General features: G+C 39.4%; 1 protein-coding gene across 1 annotated transcript in view; it reads left to right on the top strand.

Moving 5' to 3' along the window:
• FBN2 (fibrillin 2) overlaps positions 1-14,418 on the top strand; it is a 206,065-nt gene extending 191,647 nt beyond the window's left edge. The window contains exons 58-65 of the mRNA XM_056847979.1: positions 1,931-2,056; positions 3,205-3,327; positions 4,813-4,929; positions 5,578-5,706; positions 8,628-8,747; positions 9,765-9,996; positions 12,532-12,697; positions 13,566-14,418. Of these exons, the coding sequence (XP_056703957.1) occupies positions 1,931-2,056; positions 3,205-3,327; positions 4,813-4,929; positions 5,578-5,706; positions 8,628-8,747; positions 9,765-9,996; positions 12,532-12,697; positions 13,566-13,931 (1,379 nt within the window). The 3' untranslated portion in view covers positions 13,932-14,418. The remainder of the gene's footprint in view (positions 1-1,930; positions 2,057-3,204; positions 3,328-4,812; positions 4,930-5,577; positions 5,707-8,627; positions 8,748-9,764; positions 9,997-12,531; positions 12,698-13,565) is intronic.
• Positions 14,419-15,392: the final 974 nt, after the last annotated feature.

Genomic DNA, 15,392 nt, shown 5'->3' on the forward strand with positions numbered 1-15,392 from the left:
CTGAACTAGAGCACATACATGGAAAATGGCTATCATACTTAGAAGATACAAACCTAAGAAAATAAAATGAAACATGAGCCTAAGTTACAATACAATACAGTTACCTTAGATGGAGCAAACCCCCCCCCCAACCTCCTTACAGTCCGCCTGACTGAAGAGGATGAGGCCCACAGTCATAGCATCTGAATGAAGTATTTGAATCCAGAACAAAGGAAAATTTCACCTGGTAAAACGTCTGCTGGATTAGGTGAAAACCTCCCCCACCCATTCATCATTTCCTTTGGCAGGCAGGCCAAATGGCTGGTTTTCCCGTCAAAACCAAGTCCCATTTTCCCTGACTCTTCCCTCTTGGGAAAATAGACAGTTGCCATGGTTTCAGGGTCCCGGATCATAACAGGTGCCACATTGAGGGATAGTGCTGTGAAAAGCCACAGGTGGCATGTAAAAGAGCCACCTGTGTCTCCAAAGTCACTGAGTGAGTATCACTGATATAGAGCCACTGAGGTACAGTGATTAGAGTGTTGAAGTAGGATCTGGGAGACCCACGTTCGAATCCCCACCCCGCCATTGAAGATAGCTGGGTGACTTTGGGCCAGTTATACTCTCTGAGCCAAACCTGCCTCACAGGATTGTTGTGTGGATAAAATGTATAAGGGGAGAATGATGTAAGTGGCTTTGGGTCCCAATTGGAGAGAAAGGTTGAGTATAAATGAAATAAGTGAGTAAATAAATCTATATAGATTTTATTGCTTTAATTCAGTAGATTGTTTTTCTAATAAATCAGCATGAGAATTACGTGAGTAAATATTACTGATGTCAAAGTTTGCTGTGGACTTTATCTCAGATAGTATTTTGTTTCTCAGGAAGGGATGTAATATAACTATAATGGGAAAATGTTTTTGGTTATCTGTTTAGAGAAAGGTAAAGTAACCAACATTATACAAACCCATCTACTATCTACTGTTCCAGTTTTCTAATGCCATTAGTCCTGACAGATATACACTACATCTATACTGTTGTTCAGTCCTGCTTTATCTTGATAAATCCTCATTTCAGTGCTTTTGCCCTTCCCCTTATCTCCCCTGCAAAGATCTGCCTGGGATCCTGGTTTGCACTGTTGTACCTAAGGGCAAATCCTTGCCATCTCACCAACTCCCTTTGTAATCTTCAGCTACTTTCAACATGACAAGTGGCAACAAATCCACACATCCTTCTTCAGATGCTCACAAAGCAAGTTGCCAGGTTTTTCACATTAACCCTTCCCTCCTCATACCAAATGTGAGGAAACCAATGTGCAGCTGTAAGTTTAAGTGCACCTCATTCACATAAACATACCCAGTGGTCCAACAGGCAACTCCTCTGTAGTATCATTCACATTCCTACATCACAGACAGCCATACTGATTAATATACCCGTTAAATAGTTAATAGGTGCCCCATATTCTGATGATCAACTAGCCGTACTTAGCCATGGTTTCACAGGACGTCTGAGCCACACTTTGTTATCGAGCCCAATGTGTTTTGTCATGCTTGCAAGAAGTAGATGGGCCAGTGTTGTGCTATTTGCATGGTGTTTCTTGTGTGTGTGTTAAGTGCTGTCAAGTTGCTTCCGATTCGTGGCGACACTATGAATCAATGTCCTCCAAATCATCCTATCCTTAACAGCCTTGCTCAGATCTTGCAAACTGAGGGCTGTAACTTCCTTTATAGAGTCAATCCATCTCTTGTTGGGTCTTCCTCTTTTTCTGCTGCCTGCTGGTGGTTCCTAGCAGAAGTAAATTCTCAGAACTTTTTAAAAAGATGAGATAGTCAAACAAGTAAATATAGGTTTTATTTACGTTTCAGAAATTTACCAATAATTGTTGACTAGTGTTTCCATGGCAGTTTAGGAAATCATGTTTATTTTTCATATGTATTCTATTTTCCCACAGATATTGATGAGTGTAAAGTCATGCCAAGCCTATGTACACATGGGCAGTGTATAAATACCATGGGCTCTTTCAGATGCTTTTGTAAAGTTGGCTATACCACTGACATTAGTAGTACATCATGTGTGGGTAAGTATTACCACCATATTCTATTTCATTCTTCTTAGGTGAAATCTGTTCTGTAGCTTCCCATGTTTTCCCATTAAATATGTGAATTAAAGCCTTGTAATAAAAAATTAAGAGCCCCGTGGTGCAGAGAGGTAAGCTGCAGTACTGCAGTCCAAGCCCTGCTCACAACTTGAGTTCGATCCCAATGGAAGTTGGTTTTAGGTAGCCAGCTCAAGGTTGACTCAGCCATCCATCCTTCCGAGGTTGGTAAAATGAGTACCCAGCTTGCTGGGGGTAAAGGGAAGATGACTGGGGAAGGCACTGGAAAACCACCCCATAAACAAAGTCTGCCTAGTAAACGTCGGGATGCGACGTCACCCCATGGGTCAGGAATGACCCGGTGCTTGCACAGGGGACCTTTACCTTTTAAAAAAATTACATTCAGTGTTTTTAACTGGTATAAAGGTAAAGGTCCCCTGTGCACTCAGGTCGACCTGCACTCAGTTGCTGGTAATAGCACAAGATAGCTAGAGATGAGTATAAGCCATCCCCAGCTGCCCCTAGATAAGAGATGGTCTGAAGTCTGATATTCAGAGGATCCTCCCTCTGCTCCTTTTGCAGATAAACCAGCAGTATCTATCCTGCTTTCTGAAGATAATTTGGCTTGGTTAAAGAAAGCATGGGCTTGATACCCAAGTTAACCAAGTTGACTTGTGGGTGGAGACTGGAGAGCACAGCCAGGATCTGAAGCAAAATAAGGGGCCTGTGCAATACCATAAATTCAAGACAAACGGGCCATAGCAAGTGACACACTCTCACCTAAACTACTTCACATAATTGTGAGAATAAAATGGAGGGGGGAAGGACTATGTAATCCCCTTTGGATCCCCCTGAGGGACAAAGGCGGAATATAAATCAAGTAAATAAAGTGCAAATTAAGAAAGATAATGAGCATGTCTCATTCCAAAAAGACAATGTATTGATTCTTCTAGGGACAACTAGATGAGATCCACCAAGTGCCTTACACTTGAATTCATTCCCTCAATAATTTACCCATGAAAGAAATTAGATTTCTTACAGTTGTTGATCTCTTCAGATTGTTTATAGGGTTGTTGTTGTTGTTTTGCTTTTAATACACTTAAGTACTAATTGTTCATTATCCTAATCAGATCTTGATGAATGTTCCCAGTCTCCCAAACCATGCAACTTTATCTGCAAAAACACTGATGGGAGCTATCAGTGTTCATGCCCTCGTGGCTACATCCTCCAGGAAGATGGAAAGACCTGCAGAGGTAAGTGACTGAATGGTTTAGGAAAATGTTTTTTACTCATTAATTTCTCATAATATACTATTTGAACTGCCACTTCGACATTATTCTAATGCGGGAGAACTAAGAAAATAATCCCTACTGATACACTATATAGTAGCAGCCACACTTCAGTTGTAAGAGGAGTTACTTGACCTCTGTCAAATTTACATAGATCAGGATTAAAATGTTATGCTAAAAAGTCAAGGGAAGGGAATGTAGTCTTTGTCAGGACATTCATGACTAAATTTGGACCCAGACTTGGATCCTAAGCATAGCAAAGAAAGTCATTTTTTCACCCTCCCTATCCTCACTGCAGACTTTTTTGTCCCCTGAAGTCATGCTCTTTTGAGTTAGTTGGCCCAAAGAAGAGCATGGAGGGCAAATTGGGGGTCTGCAGCAGGAGGGGGACTTGGCGAGAATTACCCTTCCCTCCCCGGTAGCCAGAAAGCCATTCCATTGGAGGAGCTGCTGCTGTGTTTGTTGATTGAAGGCACCGTAGGTGCCCAACCATCAGCTTCTGAAAACACTGATGACAGCAGCACCCTCCCTTGAAAATCCTCATTATTTTAACCACATGCGAAAGAAAATATACTGTCTCCACAACTGGAAAAAAAATGCACAAGAAAGGCTGACGTGCAGAAGAACCCTCCCAAACCAATTCCAAGGCTTGTGGATTGACTTTCAAGAAAATCAGGAGTAACTCCCGCATGCAGGGAAAGGTCTCAGTGCTATTCCTCCAGAGCACATTTAGATGTCTCTTCATTAGTGTTTTGCTAAAACAGTTGTCGTGGTGTTGTGTCAGATGCCCACCAGCAGTAGACTTTAGTGCAGACATGGCTCTACAGGGGCTTGAAGGAGCTCCACTGCAGGCAGTAAACAAGCAGTCAGTGCATTCCTGAGGGACTGAAAGCTCTCTGGAGGCTGCATGATCCCACTGCCAGCATAAGTGGCCGCTTATCATGGAATAAGAGGCACCTACACTGGCAGTGGGGCCAGTTCCATCGGCACCTGTGCGCCATGCAGCTGCACACCACCACCCCCGACGCTGCAGTTTCTCCGGGACCTAAATCCCAAAAGAGATATTTGGCACCGGCGTGAGTGGGGGTGTTCCTGGAGCAGTACTGCTGTTTGCTATGGGGAAAAAAGCCCCATTTTCTTCTTAATTTTTTTTAAAAAGGCTTTTTTAAGTCTTTCAGCGGCCGGGGATCTTCTTTGGGGGCGTGGTGGCAGCGCCTCAGCTATGTTTTCCTCTGCTGCTGCAAGGCTCAGGAATGACATCACAGAACTGATTTGGCATTTCTTGGCAAGCTTGGCAGACTGGCCAATTCTGCTATACTTCTCAAAGGACTTTGCTTAAATACTTCTAGCTCTATAGTTTGAGCAAAAACATGGGATTATTATGTAAGAGAGCATGTTTTGCTGCTCTGCTGAAATCGAAGTAACTTGTCTTGATCATTTCACTTTTAGATCTTGATGAATGTCAGACTAAACAACATAACTGCCAATTCCTTTGTGCAAATACCCTTGGAGGTTTCACATGTAAATGTCCACCAGGTTTTACACAACATCATACAGCTTGTATTGGTAAGACCAACTGAAACAATGAATTTTCTTTCATTAAACAGAAACAGGCAAGGTTCTGTTTGAACATTGTCTACTTTACATTTAAAAAATTCTTTTCTGCTACATATTTATGCATTTGTCATCATTGTACTACTGCTCAGGAGTTCCAGGGGAAAATGTATATAATTAAGATAAATAAAAAATGTTGGAAGAAATCAAAGCTTCTACTCTAAGCATTTTCTTTGTGAACATTTGTGTGCTGTATATTACATTGTAAATGTAACCATGTGGCAACAAAGGGGTAAAGTATTATGAAAATCATATTTAAAAATCCAGTTGATCAAAAACAGATTAAAGAGTATTTTTCCATTCATCTGTCTGTAGCCACCTTTGAACTCTATCCTATGTTGCCAATTAAATTCTGTGGTACATTTTTGAAATTTACGCCACCTTTCCCCCTTCCCAGTTGGTATATTGTACTAGCACTCTGGAGGCAAATACTTCCCATATCCCACTGCATTTGAGATTCATATCAAGAATTTAGGATGCCCAAAGACATGAGTTTTCCATATAGTTCTTGATGCATATAAATTTTAATATTTTAACATGTCTTTGTATATTTTGCTAATTTCCATATCCTTTGTAGAAAAATAATATGCCTTTTTCTAGATAACAATGAATGCGGATCACAGCCTTTGCTTTGCGGGTCAAAAGGAATCTGCCAGAATACTCCTGGAAGTTTCACCTGTGAATGTCAGAGAGGTTTCTCTCTAGATTCATCGGGATTGAACTGTGAAGGTAAAACTGAACACCAGCCATTATTTACAGACGAAGGGTTAGGCCCACTGGAAGAGTTCAGGGATGGTGCTTGCAAAGTGGATCTTCTCCAACTTCTTCCCTTTCCCCACACAGCTTTTCATTTATCCCCCCACTCCTCTCTAATGATCTGTAGAGCCTCACAAGCAAAATTCACCACAGGACAGTGGGATGCAGAGACTAGAGGGAATCAAGTAAAATCACCTCTTTCCCCCCTCTTCCTCTTGCCAACACTTTCTGTGACCTTTTTCACTGGATCCAATCCACTGCCAGTTCAAGTCAGTTGCAGTATAGCAGTACTTGAACAAGTGTGCATAATATTATACTTTAGGTTTATACCACAATTTTGTGCATACTTGTTCATTGTGAAACATCATTGCAACAACATTTTGAAATTTGAGTTTAGCCTACTATAGTTCATCAGTAGGCAATTTTTTATTCCAAGATAATCTGTGGACTGTTGTATTCTAGTGAGCGCCTCATGTTGTATTAGAACTATCTCCTGATGTAATGAGACTTAGTTGTACTCCTTGGTTATTGAGGTGCTAATCACCAGAATCACAGGAAGGAGGTGGTCCTGCATTGGCCGCTCACAGGAAGGAGGTGGTCCTGCATTAAAATGCAGGGAGAGAAAGGTGAACCAGAATGGAGAGTTGATGCCAACACCATGAGTTTCACATCAAGTGTGTTTCTATCTATGTAAGATCAGTTAGGATAGTAAGATCAGTAGGATAGCCTTTTTGTCTTTAGGATGAAATCTACAGCATTTGTTCCATAAGGCATTTGAGGCATAGTCTTTATGTTATTGTCTTGTATAATAGCTATTACACTATTTTCTAACATATTTTAAAGTTTGATGATGTTTTTAGAGGATATTGTTTTTTAATTTGGATGTTCTGCGAGTCCATAATTCACATTTATTATTATGTTAATAATAATAAATAAACAACACAAAACAATGGCCCACAGACTGGAAACGATCCATTTACATTCCAATTCCCAAGAAAGGAGACATCAAAGATTGCAACAACTATCGGACCATTGCATTAATTTCTCATGCAAGTAAAGTGATTCTCAAAATCTTACAGCAAAGGCTCTTACCATATATGGAACGAGAAATGCCTGATGTTCAAGCTGGTTTCAGAAAAGGAAGAGGCACTAGAGATCATATTGCAAATATACGCTGGTTACTGGAGCGTACGAGAGAATTTCAGAAGAAAATCAGCTTGTGTTTCATAGATTACAGCAAAGCTTTTGACTGTGTGGATCATGAAAAGTTATGGCTGGTTTTAAAGGAAATGGGTGTGCCACTACATCTGATTGTTTTGATGCGCAACCTGTACTCTGGACAAGAGGCCACAGTTAGAACAGAATATGGAGAAACGGAATGGTTTCCAATTGGCAAAGGTGTCAGACAAGGATGTATTTTATCTCCCTATCTCTTCAATCTGTATGCAGAACATATATTTAGGAAAGCAGGATTAGATTTAGATGAAGGTGGAGTGAAAATTGGAGGCAGGAACATTAATAATTTGAGATATGCTGATGACACTACATTATTGGCAGAAAATAGTGAAGATTTGAAACAACTACTGCTGAAAGTTAAAAGAGAAAGTGCCAAAGCAGGACTGCAGCTGAACATCAAGAAAACAAAAGTAATGACTACAGGAGAATTACAGAACTTTAAGGTTGACAATGAGGAAATTGAAATTGTTCAAGACTTTCTATTCCTTGGCTCCACCATCAACCAAAAGGGAGACTGCAGCCAAGAAATTAGAAGGAGATTGAGACTGGGAAGGGCAGCCATGAAGGAGCTAGAAAAGATTTTGAAGTGTAAGGATGTGACTCTGGCCACCAAGACTAGATTAATTCATGCCATCATATTCCCTATTACTGTGTATGGGTGTGAAAGCTGGACAATGAAGAAAGCTGATAGGAAGAAAATAGATTCCTTTGAAATGTGGTGTTGGAGGAGAGTGTTGCGGATTCCGTGGACTGCCAAAAAAACAAATCAGTGGGTTATAGATCAAATCAAGCCTGAACTGACCCTAGAAGCTAAAATGACTAAACTGAGGCTGTCGTATTTTGGTCACGTCATGAGACGACAAGAGTCACTGGAAAAGACCGTCATGATAGGAAAAGTTGAGGGCAGCAGGAAAAGAGGAAGACCCAACAAGAGATGGATTGACTCAATAAAGGAAGCCACAGCCTTCAATTTGCAAGATCTGAGCAAGGCTGTCAGAGATAGGACATTTTGGAGGACTTTCATTCATAGGGTCGCCATGAGTCGGAAACGACTTGACGGCACTTAACACACACACATTATGTTAAGAAAACTACAAACAAAAAGGAAAAGATTCTAAGGAGAATAACAAAGACAGTAGTGATTAGTTTCAGATACTTGAGAAAGTTATAAAGGAGTCCATGAACCAAGTATATTTAGCTTTTTAAAAAGACAAAAGTGTTCAAATATCCCTGTCAATTCCATGAAGGAGGACAACTATTTATCAAGGTGACTGAAGGAAGAATGTGAAGCAGTGAATTCAAGTTGCAGTAAGGCACGTTTAGATGATATCATTCCTTCTTAGAGTAGTCAACTAGACAAGGGATCAGGTATCCCCGAGAAGCTAAAGAGCTGTTTCACTGGAGGTTTTCAATAAGGTTTGAGCCTTTTCCCAGGGAGGAGAGGATTGCAAGAAGGTAATTTCCATCTCCATGTTTCTATGGAGAAATTCTTGTTAAGATTATGTATAGTTTGATCCTATGCGTACTTACTCAGAAATAAAGTCTGAGTTGAATTGAGTTCCGCATAGCTTATTTAGAAGTAAATATGCATATTATTTCAGCCTCATTTATCACTAACTTTACTTGTTTTGCTTTTATCTCACTATGTTTCTTTGCAGATGTAGATGAGTGTGAAGGAAATCACAGGTGTCAACATGGCTGCCAAAATATTCTTGGTGGCTACAGGTGTGGTTGCCCACAAGGATATGTTCAACATTACCAATGGAATCAGTGTGTTGGTGAGACTGTTTTGCAAACAGAATACTTGAGAATTAAAGTTTTTTATGACTAAAAAGTAAGATTAGCATACCAAATTTCAAATTAGAATCTGGAAACAATGAAATGTTGTTAGGTTATGAATTTCTCATTATCTATTGTACAGGTTACCGTTAATAGCATTACCAAATCCAAAATTTCAATAAGATTTTTAATCCATTCATATGATGTGGCTAAATCTATGTTATATTGTTTGCCAGACACTTGAACTGCTTTTTTACCCTCTTTTAATTGCCTTTAAATGTTTGATCAAGATTCCCAATGGGAAAATACATACCTGCATTTATAAAAGCCAGTTCCAATATTCCATCATATTCTATTGTGACGGAGCCTGTGGCAGAAAGCAGTTTTGTCCTGACCTCAATAGTTTATCTCTTTAGATTCTTTCCTATAAATGAATGTTTGTATTGAAGAAATTACAGTGCTGTTAGGGAATACTGTTCTGGTAAAGGCGGCACCCTGTCAGTGGGACTCCTGACAGAGATTTGAAAGAGGAAGGTGGAATACACTGTGTCTTTTTCATTCAAGGACTGCAGATACTACCCCCCCTCCGAAATACCATTCGAGCAGAATATACAAACCTTCCCATCAATCTGCAGTCTATATAAACTGAATTATTTCTTGGTCATATTGCTTTTTGTGGGTTTGTGCACTCTGGAATCCAGCATTCACAAGAACTGGGAGAGGCAGTGCATCATTTCATGTGACAAGCACATGCATGCAATCCTGAAACAACTTCACCCCAGCACCTTCCCTTCCTCCCACATTTTACCATAATCACTGGTGGGGTATTACCATTCACCACTACACAGAAGCATGCTTACAAGGGCACTTACCTGTATCGAAAATGTCTTAAAATTAGGAATTCGGGTATTATTTAGGAAATTTTTGAGCACTGAAAATTGAAAACTGGTTTGACCAGTATTCCTTTGGTAGCCTGTTTTGCTTCAATAAAGAAAATGTTTTCACTTGTCCAATAGATGAAAATGAATGCTCAAATCCTAATATTTGTGGCTCAGCTTCATGCTACAACACACTTGGGAGCTACAAGTGTGCATGCCCCTCTGGATTTTCTTATGACCAGTTCTCAAGCGCATGTCATGATGTAAATGAATGTTCCTCTGCTAAGAATCCCTGCAATTATGGCTGTTCCAATACGGAAGGTGGATATCTTTGTGGTTGCCCACCTGGATATTACAGAGTTGGACAAGGGTAAGTATTCTGCTGTCTCCCCCATAGGACAGCACCTGTTATAATACTAAGTGGATCACAACATGTTTTACTACATGACTAAATCCTACTTCCCTACAATAATTACGCAGCCCAAGCCATTATCATACTGAAAAAAATCATATTCAACTGAAACAGATGGGTTTTCTACCTCTAGAGTACCTTTGAGATTCTTGACTGATGGCAGGAGCATATGAAGTATAATTTTCCATTTCTTCTGCTTTTCTTATTTTTTAACCAACTGTTAGGATAGAAGTGTCAAAGTAATAGACTGGTATAATATTACAAAGATACATGTGACAGACTCCTATAAATCAACCAAAGGGGCCCACACCGCCTCTTAAGATTTCAGGGAACCAGATTCTTAAAAATAAAACTTTCCCCTTAGTTATAAGGTGTAGTTGGAGTAGCAGATATAAAGGTTTTGGGTTCAGTGCCATGGGGTATATTTTGCAGTGAGAAAGAAGGATAGAGGTCACTGAGGCAGGAGTTGTACAAAAATAACAAATTAGATTTATTTATGTACAGATTTGGCAAACCACCTCTGAACATCTCTTGCTTTGAAAACCCTAGGGATCGCCATAAGTCAGCTGTGACTCGATGATACACACATGTACAAATTGCTTTTTAAGAACAGTTTGGCAGCATAGGTCTCCAGACAGTTCCAGAAGGCACTTAAACTGAAGCTAGTTACAACAATAATACAATCTCCTTTATTGGCATAAAATCGAAACATGGGGTATCTAAACTGAAGCTAATTATGGCCTCATGTTGTCAGTTCAATTCCCTTTAATACTTGTGCTTACAAACAGAATTAATTGCCTAGCCACCATGTTGGATCCTTTCAGACACACACAGGATTCCACCCCCACTATGCCCTTTCTCAAGAGTTGGACTAAATGGTACCAGGTCTGCTCATCAACAGAGACAGGCCTCACAGCCAGGTACAGTGTCCTGTCCCAGTGGTAGAATTAAACCACTTTGCCACGCAACCTGCCAGAACTAGCTCTGAAACTGTGTGCTGTTTTGCTGACCCAAACTGATGGCTGCTGTGCTTCCCGCCAACATGCTAGCCTCCCTCTGAAAGATAACTGGATGTTGGAACAGCACTCCCATAAGTGCAGGTGCAAAACAGCTGGTTGGCTGTTTTACCTTTCAGGGCAGGACAGCCTCCTATTCATCACAGTACAGTACTCTGATTCTTGTTCCTTTCTACACTTTATCCCACTCCATGTTTGTGTTCAACACAGATACCAAATCTGCTGCAATCCCAGGATTTGTTACAGGAGCACATTAGTGTATATGTAAAAGCATATCACAGCGATGCTAGTAGAGAGTAATGAAAATGCTACATCAGCAATACAAGCCACTGCAATGATTATTGCAGATATCACCTGTTTTTACTGCAGTGCCTGTGCCTTCTGTATTGTTTATACAGAAGTTGGCTGATAATGCTGTAATCCTATTGTTCATTGGTTGTTTTATGCTGTGTACCTACACTATTTTATGTCCAGTAATCCACTGCGAGAAAGGCAGACTGTAAGACAAGTAAAATTATATATACACCACCTTTATTAAGTTTGTATGTGTGTGGTGTATGTGTGTGTGCCATCAAGTCACAGCAGACTTACGGCAACCCCGTAGGGTTTTCAAAGCAAGAAATGTCTGGAGGTGGTATGCCATTCCCTGCCTCCATGTGGGCTGAGAGAGTTCGGAGAGAACTGTGACTGGCCGAAAGTCACCCAGCAGGCTTCATGTGGTGGAGTGGGTAATCGAACCTGGTTCTCCAGATTGGAGTCCACCACTCTTAACTACTACATCACTCTGGCTCTCCTTAATTAATTTTACTTAGCCCTTTTTTTCTTTTTCTTTTTGCTAAATCCACAACTGGCCATCCACCCTGCAGGTGGTTAAAAAAAGAGCAAGGCAGACTCCTAAGCCAAATGAATTTTATTGTACATGGATTACTACCTTGAGTTTTTCTTTAGAAAATAAAGGCATGGTGTAAATATGAAAATTAATTAAAGTTATCCAGTTTGTTAAGGGAAAAAAGTAAATATAAAAACATTATAAAATGTGTACAGATGTTTATAAAATACACTAATAGATAACTAAGAAGCTTTTGGAACTAACTGCAGTAAATAAAATGTATGCCTTCACCTCATTTAGCTGGCTTTTTATTTTGAAAGCTTCTTTACCTTAATGGTTCAGTACTATGTCAGGGGAAAATTCTCATTATATTAAGATGTAGCATGGAATGGTTTAGAAATTGTCATATAAGCAATGGCAAGTTAGAACAAATTATGACTTGTTATGTCTGAATCTTCAAACTCTGGGTGTGTGCACATGAATGCACTTCACACAGTATCTACTGAATAGTTATATATTCAGCATGGTTCTGTATGTTAATGTTTACCTTATTTATTTTGGGGAGAGCATCAATGCATGCTGAGGACATAGAACTGGAAAAGCTACAATGTGACTTAATATTTTGAGTATAACATATTTTTTCAACAGACATTGTGTCTCAGGTTTGGGATTTAATAAAGGCCAGTATCTGCCACTAGATGGTGATGAAGAGAATGCTTTATCTCCTGAAGCATGTTATGAATGTAAAATTAATGGTTATCCCAAGAAAGACAACAGGAGAAAAAGAAGCGTGAATGAAACCGAGCCTGCTAAGGTAAACAAAATTCAACTGGCTTACAGTTTATGCTCCTGAATTAAGTCCCAGAGATTTTGCCAGATAGGATTGCTGACCTTTTCCTTCTGCCTGTAGTGGGAAATTTGCCAGTAGAGGAGGGGAAACGATGACTACTGAAGAGCAAGATGAGTACTCTTCTGTCCACTGGGTGCCATCAATCTATGTTAGTTATCATAGCAGGAGTATAGAGTTCTGTAGATAGCTTTTTCTTCCCTGTTTCAAAGAAGTTTTGGTATTTCATAGTTTTGTGCTTAATAAAAAACAGAACAAAATTTCTGGTCTGACAATCATAATGTACAAGAAGGAATAAATGAGTAATCAGTGTAATGGAGGCTTCTGATGGGAGCAATGGTTCACGGGGGAATTCTGTGCCGTACTGACTTTCATATGGTCACACCATTTAATCAAGAGGAAATTTATGTTTTTGGATTTTGAAGCATCCTTAATCTGGTTCTTCTCCACTTTATTCTGCCAGCAAAGTTTGTTTAGCTATTCTCTAGTGTTAGTATATTATCCATAGTTATCACAATATATGTTTCTGGAAATAAAGTTTCCTGTTGATGTTCTGGAAGTTGTTCATTGTAGAATTTCCCTTTATTCTGTCGCATGTACTTTGAGATGTTAAACATTTCCTAGGTTCTGCAAAAACCTATACTTTTCCTTTAGTCAAACAGTTAAATTAATATAGTGCACTGTTGGGCTGTGTACAAAGGCAAGTATTTTTTGTTAGTAAAACTTATCTCAGAGAACTTATCTCTAGAGAACTTATCTCAGAGAAAAACGTCTGGGATGTGGCAGAGTTTTTGTCTAAGCCTTCTGGCCTCAACTTTCACTTCTGGTTGAATAGATCAGTTTGGAAAGTTTGGACATCGACCATCCATTGAAGATGAAGATGAACATCTCTGGACTTGGCAATAAGGAGCACATCCTAGATCTCATGCCTGCAATACAGCTCCTCACAAACCATGTCCGCTATGTCGTCTCCTCTGGTAATGACAGCAGTATCTTCCGGATACACCAGGTGGACGGGCTCAGTTATCTTCAGGTTGCTAAAAAACAGGCTGTGCCTGGCACTTACACACTGGAAATTGTTAGCATTCCTCTCTACAAAAAGAATGAACTAAAGAAACTGGAAGAAAGAAACGAGGACAACTACCTCCTAGGAGAGCTTGGAGAAGCTCTTAAAATGAGGCTTTATGTTGAACTCTACTAAAACCTCCACTACTAAGTTCCACTTCATGAATGACCCACTTCTATTGGTGTACTTATCCTCCTGAACATATTTTGCTTTTCAAAGGCTTTAAAGGAATCAATGGTTTGTTTTTTTGTAAAGACCAAAGACAATAATGGATAAAGACCTCTGTATAATTTCCATTCTGACCAAGACTGCAGAATGGCCGTTTGATACTACCGTGTCCAAAGCTTTGACTACAATTCCAATCATGGTTACTGTATCTTCTATATAACCTCAATTTCAAATATATTTTTTAAGAATAAAAAATGGACATTCAGGAGGTCAGCATATGGCACTAAATGGCACAAAAATGTGAGTTACCCTTTTTCCTGTTAGCAGTCTAGCATGTTAGGTATTTTGCTATAGTTCCTAAATTAAAAAATAGAGATTTTATTTATTTTTAATGCAGTAATATATGGAGAAATTAACAATCTATGTTAACAAAAAAGGGAAACACACTTGTTTTTCTTTGAGATTTTATCAATTTGAACTATTACAAGTAAGAGATCCTTTCTTTTAAAGAAAAACCAGTATATTCTAAAAAAAAATGCTTCCTGTCACAATTGTGCCAGTCGTCTATACAGCATAAAAACCGTTTTTCAAAATGCTATAATAGAGCCAAATGAGCACTGTAGTACACTTCTAGAGAGACAAAAATGATTTTTTTCCAAGCAGCATTTAAATCAGGACACCATAAGTGACTATGGGCAGAATACCAATAACTGTAAGACTCAGTACTAATGTTCACCTCACAGCCATAGGGACTAGATTCCTTATCAAGGAGAAGCAAGAATGGAAGATGATGCACAATCACTGTAGCAAAATACCTGGACTGCTTGTGGTACCATTCACCTTGCAGGCCAAACTGTACTGTATTTCCTTCAGATAACCTCAGCAAATCACATAACACCTCATTCATTACAAACTAAAGGTGCTCTACGTACTTGCATTACTGTAGGCAGCTGAATACAAACTTCCTCAGACAGGAACACCTGATTTCTCATTCTGTTTGGTGCTTGCTTGGATTAGTGCTGAAATGAATACGACTGAGCTGTTTCAGGACTGCTAGATGTGCACAATATTCATGCTGCACAGAAAAAAAGGAAATTTGAAACCAATTAAGAAGTTTCATTAATACTGTAGTTACACACAATATGCCTCATTTTATCATAGCTTATTTTGTAAGAATGACTTTTGTACAATGAGTTGGCAGTTAGTTTATTTTAGTATTTTTTAAAATGTTGTGCCATTATGTGTTAATAAGTGTATGTCGCCATGGTGCTTTTATTGACAGCTGGTACCTGTAACATGTTACGTAAAAGAACCTCACGTGTGAACCAATGCAAAGCACATCCCAAACCTGTTTTCACTGCAGTCATATACCTTTGCTGACCAAAGAGTTGCAACATGTTACACTCAGTGTTTGGATTCATATTTTGT

Source organism: Euleptes europaea, chromosome 4 (assembly GCF_029931775.1).
Source record: "Euleptes europaea isolate rEulEur1 chromosome 4, rEulEur1.hap1, whole genome shotgun sequence".
In the NCBI taxonomy this organism is placed as follows: domain Eukaryota; kingdom Metazoa; phylum Chordata; class Lepidosauria; order Squamata; family Sphaerodactylidae; genus Euleptes; species Euleptes europaea.